This window comes from Mirounga leonina, unplaced genomic scaffold (assembly GCF_011800145.1).
Source record: "Mirounga leonina isolate KUSES-001 unplaced genomic scaffold, KU_Mleo_1.0 Mir_114, whole genome shotgun sequence".
NCBI classification, from domain to species: Eukaryota; Metazoa; Chordata; class Mammalia; order Carnivora; family Phocidae; genus Mirounga; species Mirounga leonina.
In genome coordinates this window covers 7,414,342-7,439,818 of record NW_023270265.1, presented here as the reverse complement: position 1 = coordinate 7,439,818, position 25,477 = coordinate 7,414,342, and the positions used below count along the sequence as shown (strand labels likewise).

The following is a 25,477-nucleotide window of genomic DNA, read 5'->3' as shown; positions in this document are numbered from 1 at the left end:
GTGAGTCTCCTGTAACAGTATTTTGTTGGATTTTGCTTTATTTTTAATTCATTCTACTTTTTAATTGGAGAGCTTAATCCATTTGAATTTAAAATAATTGAGGATGAGAAAGGACCTCTACCATTTTGCTCTTTGTTTTCTGTATGTCAAATCTTTTTTGTTCCTCTGATTCTCCATTACTGCTTTCTTATGATTGATTTTTTTTCCTATTGTACCATTTTTATTCTTTTCTTGTTTCTTTTTCTGTATATATTTTAGTTTCTTTTTCTTAGTGGTTACCCTTTGGATTACAATTAGCATCTTAAAAACTATCAAACTTGAATTAAAACCAACATAGTTTCAGTAGCATATGAAGGCACTGATCCTTTATTACTCTGTCTCCCCTATCCTGTTGTTATTGTCCCAAATTACAAATTATAGGTAGTGTGTCCATTAACAAAGATTTATAATTCGTTTATACATTTGTCTTTTAAATAAAAAAGAGGAGTTATAAATGAAAAAAACACAATAATACTTTTATATTTATCTATGTACCTGTGCATGTACCACTGTTCTTTCTTTGTATGCTTTGAGTCACTGTCCAGTGTTCTTTCATTTCAGCCTGAAGGCTTTCCTTTAGCATTCTACACAGGGCATGTCTACTGGGACAGACTCCCTTAGTTTTTATTTATCTGTGAGTGTCTTAATTTCTCATTCATTTTTGAAGGATAGTTTTGTTGGATACAGAATTCTTGATTGACAGGGTTTCCCCCCCTCCCTTTCAATACTTTAAATATGTCATCCCATTGCTTTCTAGCATCCACAGTTTCTGAAGAGAAATCTCTATTAATATCCTTAAGGATTCCTTGTTTGTGATAAGATGCTTCTCTCTTGCTGCTTTCAAGATTCTTTCTTTGTCTTTATCTTCCAACAGTTTCACTATAATGTGTTTCCTTGTGGATCTCTTTGATCTTATTCTGCTTGGAGTTTGTTGAGCACCTTGAATGTGTAAACTGATGTCTCACCAAATTTGTAAAGCTTTTAGGTATTATTTCTTCAGATATTCTTTCCGCTCTGAGTTGGGCAAAATAAAAGCCAGCCCTTACACCGGTCCTTCTGGGAACTGCTAGACAGGTAAAAACAAACAAACAAACAAACAAATATAACCGCAGTTATTTGAGAATAAGGTTTTGTTTTGCTCACTCTGCACTAACAACCTGCACTGGGAACATGAATTACCATCTTCATGGATACCATCGACCTAGGGAGTGCAGGATGAGGTGTGCAACAGCATTCTCTTACTGCAGGGTGACAGCAATAAGTATCACTGTAAGTGTGACAGCCTCTTTCTTTATTAATCTTTCTATAAATTCTTGACTAGATTCCAGAGTTTTGCAAAAGTTGATTTAAATGGGATTTTTTCTAGGTTATTAGTTGATTTTTACAGCTGGATGGAAGCTTTTGAGTTCTCTACTCCACCATTTTCAGTGATCTCACTTCCTTCTTTTCTTTTTTGAATCCTTTACTGGATCTTTATATATTCCCAAAAAGTACATGTTACAAATCCTATTTTATTTTTATTAAAAGGGGATTGTATATTATCTTTTGGCCCCCTTTTCACGGAATACTGTTTCAAGTCATCCGTATTTTTGTGTGTGATATTGTGGTTCATGTTTTGACTGCTGAATGGTATTCTAGCATAGGAGTATTTCCAGGAGATTGTTTAGCTCTTACTGTGTAAATATTTTGTTTGCACACCTTAATTGAGGTGAGGTAGTGTAAGAGATAGCTTGTTTTTCCAGGTACCAACTAGCAGGCCATTTTAAGGCACCTAGTGTGTGCAGCATGGTACCAGCCTCTGAAGGGTATGTTGGTATGGGAAGGTGGGCCCAGCTGGTGCCTAATTCAAATGTGAGATGACAAGGATGGGCGCAGGGGGCAACTATTTGTGGACACGAAAATGGAGGGGGAGAATTCCAAGGCACCACTGAGGAAGAATTGCTGACAAGCTTTGTGGAAAATTGGATACAGATGGTAAAGGATCAGAAATTGAAATAACCTCTCAGGATCTCAAGTCTCAGAAGCTGGGGTAGATGTGTTTGGGGGAAGGGATGATTCTAGGAAGAAAAGCAATGGAGTTTTGAAAAACAACAAGGCAGAGCAGGACTTACATCATATGAATGTCTCAGCGTCTGTTGCTCTTCAGGCTACTCCTGGGTCAAGGCAGGAGTTTTACCTCTTGTCTCTGATTTTGGAATGTTTTTCCTCTCTAATCTAGCTTGCATTTTCCTGTCAGATAGAAAACCACCATTTGCTTGACTCCCAGCATGGCTCCTCGCCTGCCTTCCCAGCCTTCCACCTCCCTGCCCATGTACCCCACAGCTCCCAGTAAAGGTAGGGCAATGCTCCTCTGCACCAGCTCTAAGCCACACTGGGACTTCCTGGCTGGTAAAGCCCCCACGGCCTTACTGTCTCCCTGCTGCCTCTAAAATGCTGTAATTCCTCTGGGGGTCCAGCTCAGATCCTGCTTTTTTTTCCACGAAATCTTTCCACACTTTCTTTCTTCCTTTCCAGAATAGCCATTGTATATGGAGTGCTTATTTGGATTTTTTTTTACTGAACCAAAGTCACATTGTTGAAATGACCTAAAATTTTAAAAGAATGTGTCATATGAATCTATTTATCTTTCTTTTATAAATAAGTTATTCATGTTCTAGAATGATATATGTGGGAAGGGCTTGTGCTTCAATTAATGAAGACAAAAGTAGTAAATCTTTTGAAAATATTCCTTGGGGTTATTATGCCATTTAGGTTAAGGGAGTTTCTCACCAAAGTTGAGAACTGTTTGCACCTAAACAGCATTTAAGAAGTGACTGTGCACTCCACTTCTGTATCCAGAGTTTTGGGGTCATCAAGACTGCGTCCTCTCTTGCCTGTGGCATAGCCATCAGGCGTGGCAGGTGCAGGAGCTGGTCAAGGACACCCTCCGGCCAGGTGCTTTCCACTAGGTACCTGGGGTCAGGTGCCCTCAAAGGCCCTTCATAAAACTGGCCAGTCCTTACATACACTGCTTACTGGAAACATGGCCATTTGCTTGGTATTTTATATTCATTTGGTATTTTATGTTTTAATATCACAGGCAAATCTGACCAAAACGATATTTGTTTTCAAAGCCAAGTTTCTTCAGAGCTTGTCAGCAAAGCTTCAGAGTTGAAGGTTGCTGCATGGAAATGAAATCAACTCTGGGCCTTTGACACAATGAATTGGACTTAGGTAATCAGTGGAGCTGGGGGGGCGGACATTAGGACAATTCATGCGTAAGGGACAGCATGTGCGTAAGGCAGGTTTTAATTTGAGTTTATGATGGCAAAGTCCCTGTTGGTTCAGTTGTCTAAGTCAGAAGGGGGTAGACTGAAGCCACTGTTTTAACTCTTGGTGCAAATGCAATTTTTTTTCTCTAACTGGTAACATTTACTAGAAGAGGGAAATCTTTTGATTGATTCAGCATTGCTACGGCCTTGCATTTTATCCTTATACCTAAGGAAATCATATATTATGTACATAGAAGGTGCTTAAGTAATATTTCATTAAAGTCTTATTGTGTACTGGCTCTATGCTCAATCCTCATCCCACCTGAATGACCACATCTATTTCTCACAATGATGCCGTGAGATAGGTAATCATTTAACCTGCTTTACAGATGAGGAAGCAGAAGCTGAGCGGTTAGGAAGCCTGCCCCAGGGTGGATAGTGTGTTAGAGGCCAGACAGGACTCCAGCCCTGAAGCCCGCACTCCCACCCACCACGTTCTGTGTACTGCTTATTAACATCTATGGGCTGAAAGAATATAAAGGTGGCCTAGATTTAGTGGGGATGTCATACGAGACTCACATATAAGATGGGTACTGAACTTGGTGCTTCCAGATCCTTCCCTCACTCTGAATTTGTGTCCATAAGCCTTCTGCTTATGTCTCCGAAAGCACCACTTCCCTGTATGGGACACACCCCTCCGCCCCATGCTTTCAGTCATTCTGGAATTCAAAGGACAGTTAGGCAGCTTTGCGCTCTGACTTCTTGCCAGCTCTGGGACCTTGGAGAGTACTTGCTACTTAAACTCCACCTTGCTCTTAAAGCAGAGTTAAAACATAATGACCACAGTTCTAGCTGCTAGGCTAACCTAGGTCTATAGTTCACATTAAACATTAGCTCATATCGCCTCCAGGTTTGAAACCAGTGTACCCAGAAGAAATTTGCAAAGGGACAGTGATGTTGAAATATTTTAAGTGCAAACAGGAGGACTCCTGTCTGCTGACAAGGACAAGGCTATGTTGTCTAAAGTCCCTATTTGATCCTCATTTTTCCATCCCTTCCCAGTGGCCTTTTCCTCTCTGGATCTTCAGCAATCTTGTGCCTGAGCATCCAACGCACTCTTTCTTAAATGCCTCTGATGAAATATGTATATGTAGAATCCCTTACTTCATCCCCAAAGAGGTCACTTTCGTATAGTTTCTCCCTGGGGGGATAGTATTGCTACTGCTGACCAGTTGGCAACACTCAAGATTTGGAACACCAGAGAAAAATTTTTAAATGCTCATATTCTGAGTATAGAGGGGATTTGGGCAGCAGAATCGTTAGTGGGGGTTACTGCACCCTAACTTTTGCTTCCCCCAGTCCAGTGTTTGGTGCACAGGCTTTTGGCTGCTTATGTTTTATTGCCTTCTAGTGGGAACTGGTCTCTCCACCCATTCTCACTGTCTGTGATCTCAACTCCCTACCGTTGTGCTGGCCGGAGGATGCAGCTAGATCTGAGGGTGGGAGAGAATGAAGAGAGAGAGAGTGGGATGCCGTCATTTAGTGCTTGAATTGGCTAAAGATGTAAGCCTGTCCACTTCTTTTCTTGGTCAAAGCAAAAAATGTGTAGGAGTCAAGTGAGCAGGGTGTTGATCAGGTATAAAGGACTGAATAGGTAGATGTTTAATTTATCTTATGGGAGCTTTGGGAACCTGGACTCTGATAATTTCCCTGTAATGAATCCGTCTCTCAAGACTCCTTTTCCCAAAGAAAGCATTGTCTTCTGTAACCTGTCCAGATACTTCTTAACATTTTGCTTGTCAATGTGACTGCCAGCGTCTTAGAGACATTGACTGTTTAGGCGATTTCTATTAGCAGAAAAATATGGGCGCAAAAGCTTTTCTTCTAAATGAATGTGTTGTGTAACATCCAAGCTGACTCAGAATACAGGTGCATGCTTTAGCTCTGAGAAGGTAGAAGAAGGGGGAGAGCCCAAGCCTGACAAGGTGTGGGGGAGGAAGGACAGCACCCAGTAGCACACGCCACCTTGTGTTGCAGTCTTCGCCTAAACTGTATCTCTGGGAAAGAGTTCCTGGCTGCCTGTTTGTATCCCTGAGTCACCACAGACCCCCACCCCCCAACGTGGGATGTTAACCTTGGAGCAATATGGAGATTAGCTGCAGAGCTGAAGCAGAGTCCCAAAGGGGCTTCAGTTCTGCAGAATCTACACAGCCTACTTTACCATACATTGGCCAGACGCTAGCGCTCGGGACGTCCGAGCTGACGACTGGAATCCCTCAAGGTAAGAAAAACCCCCTCCCAGGAAATGGACTCCTCCAATTTTCTCACATGATTATTCAGGCACTTTCACTTTTCCATATATAGGAGTCACTCAGGAGCAAGCTATGACCAGTCGGAGGGAGTGACACATCTGCGCTCAGTTCCTCCCTCCTCACCATCCTCACCTCCCTCTCACGTGCTTGCGGGCCGTTGGGCAGAAGTGAGCCCCGTGGCTCTGCCAAAGACAAGCCTGTTGGGTTTACAGAAGGGAAAAAAAAACAAAAAACCAACAAAACCAAAAACCCAAACAAACCTCAGGCAAAGTCACGGCATTGAAATCGTTACCCTTGAAGAAACTGCGTGGAGAAGCGTGCAAAGATGAATGGCCCGGTGGATGGCTTGTGTGACCATTCTCTAAGTGAAGAAGGAGCGTTCATGTTCACATCGGAGTCGGTCGGAGAGGGACACCCGGGTGAGTAGGTGGTCGTGGGCCCATGGCAGCCGCGGCCAGGGGAGTCATTTCACGAGAGGCCTTAAAAACAGTTTGTGTTGGTTACTCTGCAGGACCTCTGGAGGCACAATATGAGGTGTTTTTCATTCTATTAATTTGTAGTTTTGTAAAACAGTCACTGAGTATGAAACGAGAAGTGGCGAGGTAATGAAGCTGAGGGCTCGTGCTGTGCCCACCTCCTCCACCCACAGCAGAGGACACAGTGGGTTGACGGAACATATTATACATGGGATATTATATCATCAAATATTAACTTTATATATATTTTTGGGGAGCGGGGAGGATACAGCTTTATTATTGTTGAGTGACTCAAGTTAACAGATAATCTTCCCTCAGACAAGACCACAGTCACTGAGTTTGGCATGTAAGGCACATGCAGTCTAGGCATGAACAGCACATTCTAGTAGTCGCTGAGATAGTTCACCAGGTCCTGAAGGCCTCAGGTATGTTACCTGAGAGAAGTACAGGTGACCTCCTGAAGAGGAAGAACATTCGAGCAGTTTTTGGTGATCTGGGGAAATGGGAGAGGCTCACACATGCGAACAGTGAGGCCCATGATCAGAGCCTCAGGTTGGAGATCAGTGGTTCTCAGACCTCAGGGATAATCGGCGTCACCCGGTGGGCTTGCTAACACAGAGTGTTGCGCCCACCCCCAGAGTCTCTGATTTAGTAGGTCTTGGGTGAGGCTCAAGATTTGCATTTTTAATAAGTCCTCTGCTGCTGTGGGAACCACACTCTGAGAACTACTGTTCTAGAAGAATCCTGGGGGCTAGACACACTGATTTATGTCTTTGAGCACTTCTTCAAAATTCATTTGAGTATTTGAAGTTTTGGTAACTTATCACCAAGGCTACCTTTTCTTCATTTTCGTCATCCATGTTCTCTCATACCTTGTAACTCAGCTCTGGACATCTCACACCCACCACTCTTTCCATATGCTTTAGCCAGTGGTTCTCAACAGGGGGCGATGTTGCCCCTTTTCCCCTAAGGGCATTTTGCATTGTCTGAAAACGTTTTTGGTTGTCTGCCATAACTCTGCCATGAGGGGTTGGGGTGCTATGGGCACTTAGTGGATAGAGGCCAGGCGTGCTTCTAAACATCCTGAATGCACAAGACCCTCCTCCCGAAAACAAGGAATTTTCCAGCCCCAAATGTCAACAGTACCGCTGTTGAGAAACCTTGGCTTAAGCTGGGTTTTGTAGGTGACTTAGCACAATTCAAAACAAATAGCCTCTTTCATTGTGCACAACTTTATAAAGTCTCTAGATCTACAATGCTCATAACCTCGGATTCATTTCTGTGTGTAACACATGAAGACCATACATGGGTTAGGAGAAGGATTTGCTCCACTCAGAGGATGTGGACATGCATCCTTAACACGCAGTGGCCAGTGGTCCCCTCGTATATACAGCAGTGCGCTCAGTGGACAAAGAAGAAAAATTCTAGCCAACCATTTAGCTGTTTTGTCCACTTCATGGTAGGCTTTCAGTTTGTCTGACTCTCCTTTCACTTGCCACAATCAATTAACTGTCCGTGTAAGTCAGCTTCCCCTAAGGCTTGGTGATGGCTTGCTTGTCATTCCAGTGCTGACTTCTCTACCAGGAGGATAATATGCATGCTTTTTTCAACTTCCAAGAAAACCAGCTATTGGCTACCTTAAAGCTACTGAGCGATATTGATAGAAATTCTGAAAACCTAAAGAGACTGTTCAGATAGGGCCTCCTTAGGCATTCCTTTAGTCTGTGGAGCTATGTTAACACGTCTTGCTTAGCTCCAGTTTTATCCCTAACACCCCTTATCCCACTTCCCTGTGTGGACTGGGGACATGTGACCTGCGTCCTTGGAAGAAGCAGAGTCAGCCATAGTCGGCATGTGAGTAGCCCTAGGAGTCCTGATGGGTAGGCCTAAAAGGGATATTTTAGCAGCAGGCCTTCATTGGTAGGGGTGTGCAGAGGGGATGGCCTTGGACAAACCTTGATTTACAACCAGGATCTGACACTGGGGGGAGGTTGCACAGAGACCCTCAAGGTGTAGTAGCAGTTTCTGAAGGAAAGTTTAGAGAATTCACCTTGAATGGCAGATCAATATTTTAAGTTGCATTGACGTTAACATTTTAAATGGTGCACTTGTGAGAGCAGAACCACTTGATTCTGGATCTGGATCCTTAATATGAAAACTGAAAAGCAAAAACAAAACAGAAAGACACAAGGAAACTTTTGGAGTGATGGATATGTTTATTACCTTGTTTATGGTGATGATTGCATAAGTGTATTCACATGTCCAGACTCCCCAGATTGTATACTTTAATTTTATGCAGATTTTTGTACACCAATTATACCTTTATAAACCTGGAAAAAAACCTTATTAATCTATTAAGTGCAAACTCTATGGGTATTTTGAACATTAAATGAGATGTAATATGTGTAAATAGATGTCACTTTTATTTCTGAAACTGTGAACAGTGACAGTTCACACAACCCCAACACAAGAGTGGATTTTTCCAATGTGCAATGCATTGAGGGTCTGCAAGCTCAACCATGTAGAGTCCTTAAGGCAAGTAGTGAAAAAAGAAGATCAAATCCCAGCTTATGCTGAGCCGTTGTCAGTCCCACCTTGACTGAGGTCAAACCCAGCTATTAGGACATCTAGCCTTCAGGAGGCTGCGTGGCCATGGGCATGACCTGAGAGCTGCTTATGGAAAAGTTCTGCAGAACAGCAGTGATGTAGAGAGGCTCTCTTCTGGAATTCCTGTGGGTGGGGTGGTGGATTTGGGCGTAGCATCGTATATACAGTACTCTGCAGCTTCTAGAACCTGCGGAGCAACGTATCTGTTTGTCCCACCTGATTTTACGAGTTGGCACCTAATCTTACCAATGTTGTTAGCTATTTTAACTTCTATTTCTAGGAGTTTTCTAGGTTTCAGACTTAAAGGGAATATCTTGAGGAACAAGAGGCTTTTTAGTAGGAGAATGTGTGTGTGTGTCTATGTGTGTGTGTGTGTGTGTGTGTGAATTGCTTTAGTCTCTTAGAAGTGATTTGGGGATGTATTTCTTTTTTAGGGAATGCTATGAGTTTATATAATATAAGTCATCCAAAATTAGGCAGAAATGGGAAGAAATAAAAATTTCAAAAAGTTCCTAATTTTTTATATGTAAAAAAGTGTCCTCTTAGGTAGGTAAATTTGATATGTAAACTTACCAAATATCTAATTATTTTAACATTTCAGTTTGTATTACCTAATATTTCTGTGATTCTCACACATGTTCGTTCTTGTGCAGACAAGATCTGTGACCAGATCAGTGATGCCGTGCTGGATGCCCATCTGAAGCAGGACCCCAATGCCAAGGTGGCCTGTGGTAAGAAATGCCCGCTCCCTCCCTGCTGAAGACCTCAGCGGGCTGGGCTCGAGGCCTCTGCCTGTGCCTGTGCTGGGGCTCTGGGCACAGCAGGGAGTCAGGGGCCCCAGCACCTGGAGGGCCCCCGAAGTAATCATGGATGCAGCTGAATCAGGGCCTTGGCCAAGGTCCCCGGAGAGGGGGTGCCCGCATGGAGACCAGCAGAGCCCCCCTGTCCTCACTGTGTGCCACACAGACGGCTTCCCCCCTCTCCAGCGCCGCCCTAGCCCCTGCACTGGGCGCCGCAGGGACCTGTGCCCTCTGAGGGTGGCCCTCACCCTGATATCTTTGTGACTAGCCAGTGAGAAGCTTGGCCCGCCTTGATCTCAGGATCTCAGCCTGTGGTGCAGCGTTAGCAAGAAGGGGCGGGAGAGGCGGCCCGGATACATGCTATATGACAGCCGCCTACCCCTGTGGTCTCACCCTGATCCACACAGCGGTCCAGTGGAACTGTGGTCTTCAGGTAGCAGACGGGCAAGCAGACTGAGAGAGGTTAAATAAGTGGTTCAAGATGACGCGAGCAGGAGGTGGCTTGCTGGCTGCGAAAGCGAGGTGTGACCTGTTCTGTCCAAAGTGTAGTGTCCCGGGCGGCATCTGCCCATGCTCAGCACTTCTGCTGGGGTTTACTCTGTTTGTTAGCATTATTCTCTTATGTCCGGAATCCATGCCTTGTGAGACCCTTTGTGAGAGGTCTGGGAGGGGGGCCCCCCTCCGCTGGCTCGTGGCCGCCGACTGTTCTCCCTGTCTCGCAGAGACGGTGTGTAAGACGGGCATGGTGCTGCTGTGCGGCGAGATCACCTCCACGGCCACGGTGGACTACCAGCGGGTGGTGAGAGGTGCCATCAGGCACATTGGCTACGACGACTCTGCCAAGGGTGAGGCGGGGCCCCGGGTCTGAGATGCGTGGGCGTCCCGACGCTGCATGCGAGCTGAGGCTCTCGGTCCTCGGCTAGTGCAAATACCACCAGGAGGAAAACATTCCTAGACCCGCTTGGCAGGGTCGGGGGTCAAAGTCTCTGGCGACAGCATGGTGGCCCACGTGATGGCGCCCAGTTGAACTACCGCGTGTCTGTCCGTCCGTCCGTCCTTTGTTGACTCTGGTCTTCGTGGTGCAGGCAAAGGCTTTGGAAGAGAGAAGCACCCACTGAGTAAGGGGAGCTGCCCCCTGCTGGGGACGTGTTCTCTGCCAGGCCCTGGGGCTGCTCTTTGCAGGTGTCCTTTTAACTGTTTGAGACTCTCTGCCCTATTCCTCCTGCAGATGAGGAAATTGAAGCTTGGGAATGTCCATAATTTGCGTAAGGTGACCGCCAGCAGGTGGCTGCCCATGTGGACTCCTGTGCTTTCTGCTTCCATATGCTGCTTCTCACGATAGACAGAGAAAAAGGCGACTCCGCCCAGAACTGGTACCCATGGCAGGTGAAGGGGACAGGCTGGCCGAGGTGGGCTCCAGTGCCAGGCAGTGTGGGAGCCTGCATTCCAGGGAAGGGACACAGGCCCTGGCAGGAAGTGAGGAGGAGCGCCGTGATCAGGGCGGGCGTAGGGGGAGACAGCTGGCAAGAACAGAAGGGCGCAAAGCAGATTCCAACATCTGAGACGGGGCAGGCCAGGAAGGGGCCCAGCCTGGAGCGGCCTCAGAGAACAGCATGCGAGCCAGATGCTAAAGGCCTGTGGGCACTGACCTCCCAGCTACTGGGTCTTTAGGGTGACGTGTGCCGCCGCCGTGGGTCAGGGCAGGCTGGAATGAGGCACTGCACCCGTATGAGCGAGAGCCCCTCGCCCCTGAGGGTGCAGACACAGAAGCTCAGCGCAGCCGCCTTCGGAGCCGCCCAGAGCACTCATTTAAGCACATGAAAGTTTGGGGGGGCCATGTCAGGAATCAGCAGGAGGAGAACCAGTGAGCACAGGCAAAATCTCCCAGTCAGCGCATGAGGGTGTTCATAGAGGAAACACTCTGTCCCCAATCAGCAGCTTCCCCACATGCCACCATGCAGAGCCGTCACCCTGTTCTACAAGGAAAAGCCGATTGTTTATATACGTGTAGACCTTATTCAAGAGCAAGTCTTGTTCTGCACTAGGTGGAAAGGAAACTTCCCAGGAGGCCATGTCTCCTAGAGAGAGAGAAGCGAGAGAGAGCCCAGCTCTGCTGTGCCCAGCTTGTCCCCGTGCCCATACCCAGAGGACCCCGCGCAGCATGGTGGCTGCCTTAGGGGGGCCCCCAGGCTAACTGCCCCTTACGGCTCTGGGCCACAGTCACGGACTGGCTGCCATTCTGAGCCCTGCTCCTCTCCCCTTAGTCCCCTGAATTCCATGTTTCCTAATCACTTGGAGCCCTTGATGGATTTGCAGCGCTGAGAAGATTCACCATTTAGAGAGTGATTAGGAAAAATGCAACATGTTTAATGCACAATGGTGAGTCCTTGGCAGCCCTCTAAAGATGGTTCATTGGTTTGTGTGTCCAAAAATGTTTGCTGGGAACAGGAAGCTGCGAGGGACAAAGGCGTCTTGATGCTCCTGGAGGGGGGCACGCCTGGCATTAAATGGTGCAGTGTGAGGTGCCCTGTGGCGAGTCGGTGGCACAGTGTGCAGTGAAGGGAGGGAGGGGGAGGGGAAGTCTAGGGCCGTCTAGGGACATTTACTGAGAGCTGGTTGGATTTGGGTGTGTGGGGATGGACAGTTGGAGGAGGAGGAGTATTCTACACAGAGACACCTAGTGGAGGTAGAAAAGCGAGCCACACTGAAGGCTACACTTAAGTGCATTTGGCTAGAGCGGTTCAGCTGGGAGGGGCTGGGTGGAGCTGAGGGGCTTGGGCTCTGCTGCATTTGGCGGGGGGGTCCCCACATGAAGCATGTACAGAAACAATAGACTGGATCTGGGTTGGTTGGTTGGTTGGTTGTAGTAAGCTCACACTGGCAGCCTAGGTTGAATAGACTGGGAAGAGTGACAGTTACTCAGCTTGTCACTAACACTTGGCCTTGTGGTGGAGCCTCTGTGATTTTCAGCCCCTCATTCACACAGTCCGCATGGCTGAGCCCAGCAAGGCCCGAGGACCTACAGGGAGATGAGTGTGCTGTCCGGGCGTGGCAGCCCCTTCCCGGGCTCCTTGGGCTGGGCTGCAACTGGCCAAACCTCCGTGAACCAGTTCCAGGCCTGCTGCCCCTTGCTGGGGAGAACAGCCTCCATCTCCGTGCCTGACCTTTGGGGATGGGCAGACGGGGCCTCAGCCTCCAGAGGGGTGCCTTTTCCATTTTGCTCCAAGCCCTGTGCATAGCCTGGGATCAGAGGACTCTAGGTCTGGGAGCATGTCTGAGTAATTCCTGTGCACTGTATTTGTCCAATATATTTAATACCTGCATCAGGCACATCCCTGGGCTTCCAAACTGCAGTGCTGGAAGGCGATTTTCAGCCTGGATCTTAGAAGGTGCCTAAGGGGGCAGGGCCATGAGTCACCCGCCTACTCTTCAGCCAGAGTGGCTGTAGCTCTTGATCTGGTTTTTATATTGCAGTTCTGTGCAGGATATATATATATTTTTTAATTTTATTTATTTATTTGAGAGAGAGTGAGTGCGCGAGAGAGAGCATGAGAGGGCAGAGGGTCAGAGGGAGAAGCAGACTCCCTGCCGAGCAGGGAGCCGACACGGGCCTCGATCATGGGACTCCGGGATCATGACCTGAGCTGAAGGCAGACGCTTAACCAACTGAGCCACCCAGGTGCCCTAGGATATATATTTTTAATCTGGATATAATTTAATATAGTAAAATGCACTGTGGAGGATTTTCTTTGACTTAGAGTTCCAGATGATCATATGGGAAGGCTGCATGGGCTTCCTCACCCCTGGGCCTCAGCTTTGAGCCCAGACAGACCCCAGCTGGTGAGAGACCACCCACCCCAACACCAAATGCCACGTCGGGAGCAGAGCAGTCGGCCAGGAAGCTCACAGCCACGCTCTGCCTGACCTGTGTTCCCCACTAAGGCCCACTCTCCCTTCTGCCTAGGCTTTGACTTCAAAACCTGCAACGTGCTGGTGGCTTTGGAACAGCAGTCCCCGGATATTGCCCAGTGTGTACATCTGGACAGAAACGAACAGGATGTTGGGGCCGGAGATCAGGTAACTAAACAGGGAGCGTGGGCGCCTTGTCAGGTCGTCGGGATAGCACTGTCTGTCTCCGCCCTGGCTCGGAAGGTCACGAATGCTGGATTGAGCACAGTCCCGTGCAGATGGTGCGTGCACGAGGTACCCAATACACACTGGAGTACCAGCCAGGTGTTAGATTGGAAGCAAGTTGTCCCGTCGTCTAAAGTGGGCCTTGCTCAGTCGGCCCTCTCCCCTGCTATAGGGTTTGATGTTCGGCTATGCCACCGATGAGACGGAAGAGTGCATGCCCCTCACTATTATCCTCGCTCACAAACTCAACGCCCGGATGGCAGACCTCAGACGCTCTGGGGTCCTCCCCTGGCTGCGACCTGACTCCAAGACTCAGGTGAGCCTCCTCCTTTCGCTCCCCCCATGGAGCCCAGACACACCCTTCCAGCGTCCCCAGGCCCTCTTGATTCGTGTCATGATTAAGATAAAAATGTTCAGTCAGGACGCTCAAAGAATTATTGATTGTGAAAAGAACTATTTATTTGAAAACTCTTCAGGTCTAGATGTTTTCTCTCCCAATTTTTTTTTATTATGAAAAAATGCTTAAAATACAGAAAAATGGAAAGAACTGTTCTAGATTTTTCTTTTTTGCCTTCTTAGCATATGTTGACTCTGGTCATGTGATTCCCTGGCCCCCCCCCCCCCCTCACAGTGCTTAATCGGTTTCAGACTTTTGGTCACTGCCCTTCCACCTCACAGGCCTCCACCCCTTGAGCAAAGACTGAACACTGAGTTGACAAGTGCTGTCTGCGTCTCGCTGTGGCCCTTTACCCCTGTTTCTCATGAAAAGGCTTTCCCTTTGCTATTTTGGACTCTCTGTCCCCTCGGGCCCTGACCTCGCCCCTCCAGGCAGGGGGAAATCCTCACCCACGTCCACATTTGAAGGTCAGCCGTGATGCAAGTGTTAGCGGATGTGGAGGGGCCCTGTCTGCCGCCGCGCTCCGCGTCCCTGCCCTGTTTAACCCTGGTGACCCTGCGGACCCCTTTCCCGGGGCTTCCTCCCTGGCTCCTCTTCCGCCCTCCAGCAGGTCCTTGGCACCTCTTGCACACCCTCTCCCTCCACCAACGCTCACGCCCAGTTTCCACTGTGTCCCACTTGGAGCCCCAAGCTTCTACCTGCAGGGTCTCTGAATCAGCGGCCGTCTTTCTTTTTTTTTTTTTTTTTAAATTTTTTTTATTCTTATGTTAATCCCCATACATTACATCATTAGTTTTAGATGTAGTGTTCCATGATTCATTGTTTGTGCATAACACCCAGTGCTCCATGCAGAACGTGCCCTCCTCAGTACCCATCACCAGGCTAACCCATCCCCCCACCCCCCACCCCTCTAGAACCCTCAGTTTGTTTTTCAGAGTCCATCGTCTCTCATGGTTCGTCTACCCCTCTGATTTCCCCCGCTTCATTCTTCCCCTCCTGCTATCTTCTTCTTTTTTTTTTTTTTCTTAACATATATTGCATTATTTGTTTCAGAGGTACAGATCTGATATTCAACAGTCTTGCACAATTCACAGCGCTTACCATAGCACATGCCCTCCCCAGTGTCTATCACCCAGTCACCCCATCCCTCTCACCCCACCCCCCACTCCAGCAACCCTCAGTTTGTTTCCTGCGATTAAGAATTCCTCATATCAGTGAGGTCATATGATACATGTCTTTCTTTGATGGACTTATTTCGCTCAGCATAATACCCTCCAGTTCCCTCCACGTCATTGCAAATGGCAAGATCTCATTCCTTTTGATGGCTGCATAATATTCCATTGTGTATATATACCACATCTTCTTTATCCATTCACCTGTCGATGGACATCTTGGCTCTTTCCACAGTTTGGCTATTGTGGACATTGCTGCTGTAAACATCGGGGTGCATGTCCCCTTTCCAGCGGCCGTCTTTCTCATCCACCCTGCAAACACCTGTGCCCGAGAGCCATCATGTGCAGCCTCAGTGTCACCTCCCCCTCAGCTCAAGGGAGTGTGGTGGTGCCCCCCCTCCTGCTCGGCACCTGTCTCCACCCTGCCTTAGGCGTTTTCCCTCCAGAGCATCTCTTCTTCTCCAGCCTGGTTCCCAGGGCCAGGATCCACACCGTGCCCTCCCGAGGATTCTCCCTGCCTGGAAACTCCCCTTAACTCCTTTGGGACTTTTTATTTATTTATTTTTAATTATTATTATGTTCAGTTAGCCAACATATAGTAGAATCCTCTGCAGTTGTCTGCTTCCTACAGGGGGACAAACCCCCTGCTTGTTATTCTGGTATTCCAAGCCTTTTATGGTCTTCCGGTTTTACCTTCCTCTACCTCCCCTCCCCCAGTCGGCTTAATCTGGCTGATTTCACTCATGTTCCCCTTGTTTCCAGTGCTTTGCACCTGTGCTCGCACCCTCCACCTTACCTGGAATCTTCTCGGTTCTCCCCTGTCCATCAGTGGCCAGCAAAGCTCCCACCTCCTATGGTTTTCCCTGGTGGCCACCACCTCATGGGGCCTTCTCTGGCTCCTGTGGTTGGAATTCAGCACATGTGGTTGTGCAGCTCAGCATGGAGCATGTGACTGTCCCGTTACCCCATCTGCACCGAGGTGCATCCTTCTCAGCCCAGGTGGGAGGCCTTGCAGCTCGGCTGAACCTGGGGCAAGGAAGTGCATTTGCGGCCTCAAGCAAACCCTTCGTGGTGTTCTCCACGTGACCCCTTGGTGGGGAGTGGAACCCTCAGCACTTCCCAGGGGTTCTCTGAGGTTGTGGGGCAGGGGAGCTATCACGCAAAGACTGTGGTGGCATCAGAAGAGAGGGGCACACAGGTGCTGGCGTGCCCGGCCTCGTCCTGGGCCCGAGCCCCGTGCTGTGACGGGAAGTGCGGTGGAGATTCGCAGAACACAATCGTGGAACAGGGGTGGGAGAAGCTGAGCGACAGGGCTTTCCTTTTCCTTGTGTGACAGGGAGGCCCGGGGGCACCCCCGTGGGACCGGCCGAAACAGGGAAGGCCTGCATCATCTCGCTTAGTCCTTGAAGGCTTCCAAGCCCATGGGGGGCGGGGGGAGTGAGGATGTGCTCTTTGGGGGCTCCCTTCCTGCAGGGCTACACGGAAACCTCTTAAGGCTACTTTGGATACCGAAGTCCGCCTCACTGGCCTGCTGCGGGTGGGGCGAGCCCCTGGCATTGCAGGGGCACAGGTAGGGGTCTGCCCCGGCCGTCCGAGGGTCCCCGCCCGCGGCTGCCTCACCGTGGGCCGCACGGTATCAGGATCGGTTTCTGGGCCGGCTCCAGAGCCCATCTGGCAAGGACTTTCATCATCTAAGCAGAGTGTTGACTGTGAACAGGATGAGTCTTTCCACCTGAACAAATTCTTGCTGCTGATATAGAGACTCCAGTGGCAGGGCGGATGGCTATTTTTATACCTGGTCAGAGTTGTGTTTTCCATGGTGTATTTTTCCCCACATCTTGCTGACATGGGGAGATAAGGGGCTTACTTGGAACCCTTTGCCCTGCCGCAGTTGTGTGGTTCTACATGGATGCTGCCCGGGGCTTACGGCTGGCTGAGCGGGAAGTCCAGGGAGCGGGGGAGTGGTCCCAGAGCCGGCCACAGGCCTCCCCTCCTGGGAGCCCCCACCCCAGCTCTGGCTCCCTGTCGCAGCTGTGTGTACGTAGCCCAGCATTTAAAGGTTGTGCTTGAGGGCGCCTGGGTGGCTCAGATGGTTAAGCGTCTGCCTTCGGCTCAGGTCATGATCCTGGGATCGAGTCCCGCATCAGGTTCCCTGCTCAGTGCAGAGCCTGCTTCTCTCTCTCCCTCTGCCACTCCTTCTGCTTGTGCTCTTCTGTCTATCTCTCTGTCAAATAAATAAATAAAATCTTTAAAGAAAAAAAAAAAAAGGTTGTGCTCGGTACGCAGACGTACCTGCCTCTCGAGCTAGAATCAGACATCACGTGGGCAGGGCTCATTCTCTTCCTCCTTCTGGACTCCACCCTCTGGCTCTTCGAACCAGGCAGGACACAGAGTAGGAGTTTGAAACAGGCCGGTGTTTGGTGGATATCGGAGGGCCCTTGGGCAGGCAGAGATCCTGCTGCAGGCACAGCCCTGGGGAGGCTCTGTTGGCTATCCCGAGGTCCTCTCAAGGCCCTGGGGCAGGACGTTGCTACCAGGGACAGCTAGCCTAGATGCATTCCTGCAGCCCCCACATACCCCAGGCCCCCCAGCCCGGTGGGTCCACACTGCCTCGGGGGGCACTGGGGCCTGTGGCTCCCGTGTGTCCCTCAGGGCCCTGAGTGGTAGCCTTCTGCTGGGCAGAGCCCCAGCTACCGGGCCACATAGCCCCAGGGCAGAGCCCAGCTCTATCAGCTGTGTGATAGCTTGGTCTTGACCGAGGTACTTAGGTTCTGAAAGCTCAGCTCTCCTATCTTTAAAACAGGGCGAGCAACAGCTTCCCACAGCTTTGGGCACCTCTTCTAGCTGCTTTCCCAGCTTCACCTGCTGTCCTCACTGTCCCCTTCCCTCTCGCTCTGCAAGTGTGGTGTGCCCAGACTAGTAATGCCCAGAATGGGCACAGCACTGACCCAGTTGGGTAGAAGTGAGCATTTGAACTGCTCACTTGCAGGGGTACTGCAGGCGGGCTCCTTCCTCCACGTGCTCTCTGCTTTTTCCTTTCTTTAGCTCAGATACCCAGAGGCTGGCCATCCGGAGCTTGCTGCCCCCTCAATTTCAGCCAGCCTGACCTGAGCCCTTCTCACCCTGTCCCTCCAGAAGGCAAGTCCCCCGGCCCCATGCACTTCCAGAGCTCTTCCACTGAGGGGCTGGGGCAGCCGGCCTGGCCTTTGGACGCCTGTGTTCTTGGGCAGAAGCCAGGATACCTTGGCTCCAGGCCATGGAGTGTCAAGAGAGGGCTTTGGCCAGGGGGACATTCGTTGGCACCCAGAGCCCTCTGAGACAGAAGGGGAGGAGTCTAGTTGGGCCACAAATGAGAAGAAACTCTGTAACCCTGAGTCTCTAAGGGGGCACTAATAGGGGTCATAGGTGGGAAGAGCTTATGCCTCATACCCAGTCAGCCCATACATAGCATGTGGCAATTGCTCCAACATAAGAAGATGTCAGATTAACTTTCCTGCAGGCCCTCGGAGGACAGGGGGCCCCCCTCACTTGGCTCCTGGGTGTCTGTGCCTGGCAGTGATGTGTCCTCAGCTCAGCTCATCTCCTGCCCTTGTGACCCACAGGTGACAGTTCAGTACACCCAGGACAATGGCGCGGTCATCCCCATGCGCATCCACACCATCGTCATCTCTGTACAGCACAACGAGGACATAACCCTGGAGGACATGCGCAAGGCTCTGAAGGAGCAGGTGATCAAGGCTGTGGTGCCCGCCAAGTACCTGGACGAAGACACCATTTACCACCTGCAGCCCAGCGGGCGGTTTGTCATTGGCGGTCCCCAGGTGCGCCCTCGCCTCTGAGCAGAGGCCTGATTTGCCTTTGTTACTGGGGTTGCTTACCTGCCGGAGCACAAAGGAAGAGGTGGCTTTGTGTGGCTCAGCCACGTCTGGGCCTGGACAGAACATGAGGTCGGCTCGCACTCCATGGGGCCTGCTGTGTGTGCATCAGTGCATGCGGGACTGGGGACATGTCCCCAGAACTCTCCCCCTAGTGTGGCCTGGCCTCCCCTGGTCATACTTACCTATGCTGCTACCTGGCCCTGCTGAGACACCGACTCACCCTTGCAGATGACTGGCCTCCCCAGGTGGCAGTACGGGGTCTTTGCCACAGGTTGCCTTCAACTTGTGTGGGGGCAGGTGTTTCGATGGGGACCCCTGCTGCCCCCTTTCTTCTCTCTCTCCAGGAGAGAGGAAGTGGGGATTGGCAGAGCTCCCTGGAGAGGCTGCTTGACCTCTGCCAGGGGTGCCTCAACTGGGGATGTGTTGCCACCAAGCGGAGCCCCCATAGTGGGTTCCGTGACCGAGTGTCTTACAGAAGCACAGGGTAAAAGAAAGGCAAAGCTTACTGTCCTTTCTTGTAGGACTTCTCAAAGCCTAGATGTGCTGGTGGGAATGGTGGGTCTCTAAGCAGGGGGATAGAGTACGCAGTCTTTCCCCAAAGCACCGAACACGGAGCCCCTGCCCTTTCAAAACATGGTGGTTGCCTGATGCCACACAGAGCAGACATGGAAGGAAATGGGCACCGTGGCATGTGCTGGGTGCCACCAGCCAGGGCCACAACCCGGGGCGTACTTAGCCCAGTTCCTGCCTGCAGTTGGATTTCTCCAGCATGACTGACTCATACAAGCAAAGACTGAGGTAGGAGCTGGCTGGGATTCCAGAGAACCTCTGGCCCATCGTTTGCACTTTCTCATGGGGGCTCTGGCAGGTTATCTGGCTTCTGTAATTGGTCAGTGACTGAACTGGGGTTAGAGACCAAGGTTTCCAGCTCTGGGGGGTAGGGGAGGTCTTGAAAAAAATGCCCGCAGGCAGCTTTCAGGGCACCCTTTCCCCATAAGTGCAGTGGCCATCATCGTGCTACAGCTGCCCCCCGCCCTGCCCCCTGGGCACCCTGGTTCTCATCTCCTCCCTCCCTGTCCTCCTTTCCCTCTGCAGGGGGACGCGGGCGTCACTGGCCGTAAGATTATCGTGGACACCTATGGCGGCTGGGGGGCGCACGGTGGCGGGGCCTTCTCTGGGAAGGACTACACCAAGGTGGACCGCTCGGCCGCGTACGCAGCCCGCTGGGTGGCCAAGTCCCTGGTGAAAGCGGGGCTCTGCCGGAGAGTGCTCGTGCAGGTGGGTGGGCCCCACTCTGACCACCCCATCTCGGCCCCGGGTGAGGACGTGCTGGCCAGGTGGGACGCCCACACACTTTGCCAAGGGCACTGGGGCGCGTACCCTGAAAACCTGAGGGAGGGAAAAAAAATCTTCTAGGAGACAGGCATACATCACTGTGAAGATGGTGGGGATTTTTCTAGGCAGACAAGGTTGGGGAGCACGTTGGGCAAGTGGGTGGTTCCAGCTGCCCCTCCCTGAGGACGTTTGCACAGACGCTTCTGCCCTTGACCCTGCTCTCTTCTGGAAGGTTTCCTATGCCATTGGTGTGGCTGAGCCACTGTCCATTTCCATCTTCACCTACGGAACCTCTCAGAAGACAGAGAGAGAGCTGTTAGATGTGGTCAGTAAGAACTTTGACCTTCGGCCCGGTGTCATCGTCAGGTAAAAGTGCCGCCCACCGCTGCCGGACAGGCCCCTCCTCCTCCCTCACCCAGAGGCTCAGCTCCACTGGAAGCGAGACAGAAGGAAGGACTTTAAGCTTCCCCAAAGCAGGAGGGCCTCCAGGCTCCTGGACCAGCATGACACACCCCAAATGCAGGATGCCTGCTTTGAGGCTGAAGGAGGCTGGCCCAGAGACACTCCAGTGGGGCCATCTTTGAGCAGGTGGCGGGGGAGGGTCATAGAAGAGTAATAGTAAGGCCGAATGCTGAGAAGTAAGCCAGCAGGTCTAGTCCCATCTCCCTTTGTTACTAATGCCATCCCTGCTTTCTGGAGCTTGGTGATGTTGTTGGTCTGCGCCAGGCCAGTGGAGTGGAGAGGAGAGGAGAGAGGCACGGTGAGGCCAGAATTCAAATTCTGGGTCCTGGGTGTGTCTTTCTGAGCCTGTTTCCTGAGGGCCAGTGACAGTCACCTCAGAAGGTGTGGTGTGGCACAGACAGGGAAGTTTATGGGAAATTGCTCTGAGTGGGGACACTCCATGCAAAGACCGTCGCACTCTGATAATCACTACTGGGCTCAAAATTCAGAGAAACTCGCTCCTTTTCCATTTAAAATGACCCTTTCCTCTGCTGACTGTGCAGGGATTTGGATTTGAAGAAGCCCATCTACCAGAAGACGGCGTGCTATGGCCATTTCGGAAGAAGCGAGTTCCCGTGGGAAATTCCCAAGAAGCTTGTGTTTTAGAGCTGGTGGGAGCGGGGCCGAGCCTGGCCCTGGAGGCGTCTGGATGGCCTGCTTCCTCTTCTTCAGCATCCCAGCTCTCACATGTCCCAGACCCAGGGCTCTGACTGCCCTCCTAGGGAGTGCCTTCCCACCCCCCACCCCCTCCTGGACCAAGCCACACCCCTAGGGTTAGCCTTGTGTTGTCATCACTGTGAATGGCAGGAGGCTTGCTGGTGCTGGGTGTCACATCTCCTCAGGAGGGTAGTCACAATGTTCCCCTGCTTTTCCCTCAGACCTAGGCCATGTTCATTTAGTGGAAAAACCACCCCCGTCAAGAGTAAATCCCCTCACTCACCTCCTCCGTGAGCCGTCCGCTCCTCCCTCACAGATCTCAGGGATCCTGGGTGTGCCGGGTCTGCCCTTCACATCTGTGGCCTGTGTCCTAAGCCAGGGCCTTCACAGAGGCCTTCCGGGCTAGGCATCTGGCCAAGATAGGAACAGGGACTGACATCTCCTAAGTGTCTACAAATGTGTGAAGGACTGAGCTAATCTCATTTCTTCTTTACTGCAACATGATGAGGTAACACCTCATTCCCACTTCTATAGGAAGAAACTGAGGCACAGACTACGTAGGTAACTTTCCCAAGGTCCCACAGCCACACATGTCAGGACCTAAACATGAGTCCCGGAGCTCTGACTCAGGAACCCATACGTCCCCCAGCCCCGTTGCCATCTCATGCCAGGTGCAGGCCTGAACAATGAAAAAGCAGATTTGAGATGAAGCTGTGTGACCTCTGCCCTGAAGACCCGAGGTTGCTGCGATTAGGGGATTAACCCCTGGCTCTTGGTGAGCCCAGTGATACGCGAAGTCAGGACAGAGAAGCAGCTTGTCCTAGCTCAGGTGGCCAGCCCCTTAGGGCCCCGGAACCCTGTGTCCTTTAAGTCCTTCTCTCTCTTCGGCCTCGTTGTCTGAGTGCTGTTAGAATAAGTGGGTGAGCCCCTCAGATACCCCTTTCAGAGAGGCCAGCTGTGAGGCCCAAACATCTGTGACCCAGATGGCAGGGCTGAACTCCTAGTGGTAGACAAGTTGGCTGGGATGTCATGAGGGAATCCTACCTTTGCCAGGTGGCTTCTGGGCCATGGTACCCCTGGGACCTGAGTGGTCCTCGGTGTGCTAGGGTCTTGGAAGCTGCACATTCACCTGCCTTTCCATCCCTGGCCAGTTCTACCTACCCCGCCTGTCCTCAGCCTGGGCCTCTGACAGCAGCATCTCGGCCTTCTCCCTAGCTGCCCAGACCACAGGCTGGGTGGGTGCCTCCACGGATCCCAAGAGCTGGAGACTGGGCTTCTTTCCAGGGCGTGTGCTGCTGGTTCTGGCTGGGACAGGACAAGAAGACTCATCTGGGGAGCAGACTGCCTGCATCTGGGCTCTAGGCCTGAAGCACAAAGACCCAAGGCTCTTCTCTTTCCGTCAGAGAAAAGGCAGCTCTTCCGGGAAGAAAAAAGAAGCCCGAATTTGCATCTAAGCCTAGAGCTTGTGTCCGTTCTGGAGGCTCTGATGTGTCTGCGGGCACTGGTCACCCAGCAAGTCTCAAGCTCCTTCCAGGAGAGGGAGGTGCAGGTTTGTGGGCGGCGAGTTCCTCTCACTTGGGCCATATTAGAAGTCAAAATCACAATTGTATACGTTCCCCACCCCCTAGAGAAACAAGATCTTTTTTGGGGTCAACATTGTTTATAAGAATCTAGAACCTTTATTAATAGCTCCTGCTAGGACAGGATAAATCAAATGGAATAAACAGCACTTCAGTGAATCAAACTGAAGGAACAACTACTCTATGCTTAATTTTTGTCTGCAAACCTCCAGACACCCCACCTCTGAGGAGCATCCCCCAGGCCCGAGCAAAGGGGGGTACCCCCTCCTCTGTGTTCCCCCACCCAGGGCCCCCTGTTCCTGTCTGTGTGGGCTTCTCTGGCATAGATTAAGGCTTCCACATCCCCAGCGACTGCGTTGTCACCACATTCCTGTAATTATTCCTCACCACACCCCGCTGAGTTTCATGGGGAGAACCTGAGGCCCAGAGGGTGAGGAACGTGACCCAGGCACCCGGCTGGCAAGGGGCTCCCCAGTCTCCCAAGCGCTCCATCACCACGTGCTACCACCCTGTGGCCTGGTGCCCTCCCTGCAGATTATCTGCAGCAAGACTGTCATGAGGGGAGCACTCAGGCCATATTGTCCGTTGGCTAAATCACTGAAGTCAAATGAAGGGAGTGAAGGAGGGTTTTGGTCTGCAGAGAGATGAGCCAGACCTTTAAACAGGTTTAAAGGGGCACATCTCCCTTTCACACACTCGGTGAGGAGAATTAACAGGTGACATTTGTATTAGCAGACTGTGGGAGCAGAAGCCCCTGGAAAGATAGTCCTTGGCGGGGGGGCGCTTCCTGCACTGTGTCCTACAAGCAGGCTGTGGGGAGAGGACCCCGTTCTGGAGAAACAGCCAGGTCCAGGCTGAGGGGTAAGCCGCGTGAGGAGGCTTTGAGACAGGCTGGTCCGGGTGCCGGGAAGGGCAGAAGTGCGGCCGAGACCTGGGAATGTGGCAGAGAGGCGGAGAAAGCCGAAGGCCACAGGCTTGCATGAGACAGGATCTGTGACTTGAGCAGCCACTACAGGACCATGCAGTGACCTGCTTTTCCTAGCATATAATCCCTGTTTTGTAAGAACAGAAAGACACCGTGAAACATTGGAATGCTTGCCTGAGAGGGAAGGTGGTGAAGGAATGGGCTTTATGGGCATCAAAGGCCAAATGCTGAGTGAGAGCAAGAAGGACAGCCACTTCTGAGCCACGAAGCCTTCAAGGGTCACAGTGTTGTGGAAGTGGTGAAGGACATGGGTAGGGAAGCCAGTGGGTAGGAGGAAAGCCTACCAAGGACAGTGGGGTGTCCTTGGAAGCCAAGTGAAGACGGTGTGTCTGGGGCCAGGGAGGGCTCACCCATGGGAAATGATACCAGTGGGTTGGATGATGGGAGGCCTCAGAGGTCCAGTGACTTCAGCGTGCGGAGATGGGTGGTGGCTGGGAAAAGGAAGGAGAGGCATTAAGAAGATGTAAATACAGCCATATCCTCCACCCCAACTTGTAATCCATTGGTACCTCTAATGCATGCTGAATAAAGTTAAGGGTGCGTGACCAAGCTGTCACTGTCCCATGTGCCTGCCCAGTGTCCATCTGTCCGCCCTCATTCTGGGCTCCACTCCCTGCCTCCACAGTCCAGACTCCCCAGCTTCTATGGTTTCCTCGAACAGGCCCAGTTCATTCTCACCTCAGGACCTTTGCACATGTCATTCTATGTGATACTCTTCTCCTGTCTTTAAATGGATGCTCTGTCTCATCCCTTAGGTTTCAGATGAAATTTCTGTCTTTCTGAAAAGCCCCTTCCTTGGTAACCTCCTGTTTGTCCTCCCATTTTTAGTTTCTTGTTCAGTGTCTAACACAAGTGTAAATACGAATTTCCTTGTTTAAACCTCTTTGGGGCCAACCCCCTCACGACTCCTTCCACACCTACCCTCTGAGTCCTTCCAACCTCAGTTTACAAGTCACCCTCCAGAAAGACACTCTCAAACATCCTCCATAAATCACACCCACTGCCATCTTTATCTGCTACTGGGCTTCAAAGGCTGTCATGATTTATGGATGTCAGTGCTTGCTTGTTCATGCCTGTTGCCCCCACAGGACTTGGAATTCCTGAGGTCTTACCTTGTCTGCTCTGTTTGCCACTTCATACCTGGATCCAGTGCAGGGCTTGAAACAAAGGGGGAGCTCAAGGTGGTCATAGCAGAGAATGGATTCTCTCTTGCCCCCGGAGCCCCCCTTAGCAAAGGGATTTTGGAAGAGGTGAGGATCCTACTTGCCCTCTGGTAGGTTCTGTGCCAGGCTCAGGTGCCCAGAGATATAAATTAGAATTATTCAGCAGAATTTTTTTTTTAAGCACTCATTA

General features: G+C 50.9%; 1 protein-coding gene across 3 annotated transcripts in view; it reads left to right on the top strand.

Annotated features, from left to right (window-relative positions):
• Positions 1–22,868, top strand: part of MAT1A (methionine adenosyltransferase 1A) — a 52,330-nt gene extending 29,462 nt beyond the window's left edge. For 2 of the 3 annotated variants that reach the window (XM_035022948.1, XM_035022941.1), the window contains exons 2-10: positions 5,655–6,021; positions 9,339–9,416; positions 10,208–10,330; positions 13,450–13,562; positions 13,792–13,935; positions 18,791–19,009; positions 20,162–20,344; positions 20,634–20,767; positions 21,406–22,868. In XM_035022948.1, the coding sequence (XP_034878839.1) occupies positions 5,928–6,021; positions 9,339–9,416; positions 10,208–10,330; positions 13,450–13,562; positions 13,792–13,935; positions 18,791–19,009; positions 20,162–20,344; positions 20,634–20,767; positions 21,406–21,508 (1,191 nt within the window). In that variant the 5' untranslated portion in view covers positions 5,655–5,927 and the 3' untranslated portion in view covers positions 21,509–22,868. Of the gene's footprint in view, positions 1–478; positions 5,572–5,654; positions 6,022–9,338; positions 9,417–10,207; positions 10,331–13,449; positions 13,563–13,791; positions 13,936–18,790; positions 19,010–20,161; positions 20,345–20,633; positions 20,768–21,405 lie in introns of those variants that run through there. The other variant, XM_035022954.1, reaches the window with a different exon arrangement.
• Positions 22,869–25,477: the final 2,609 nt, after the last annotated feature.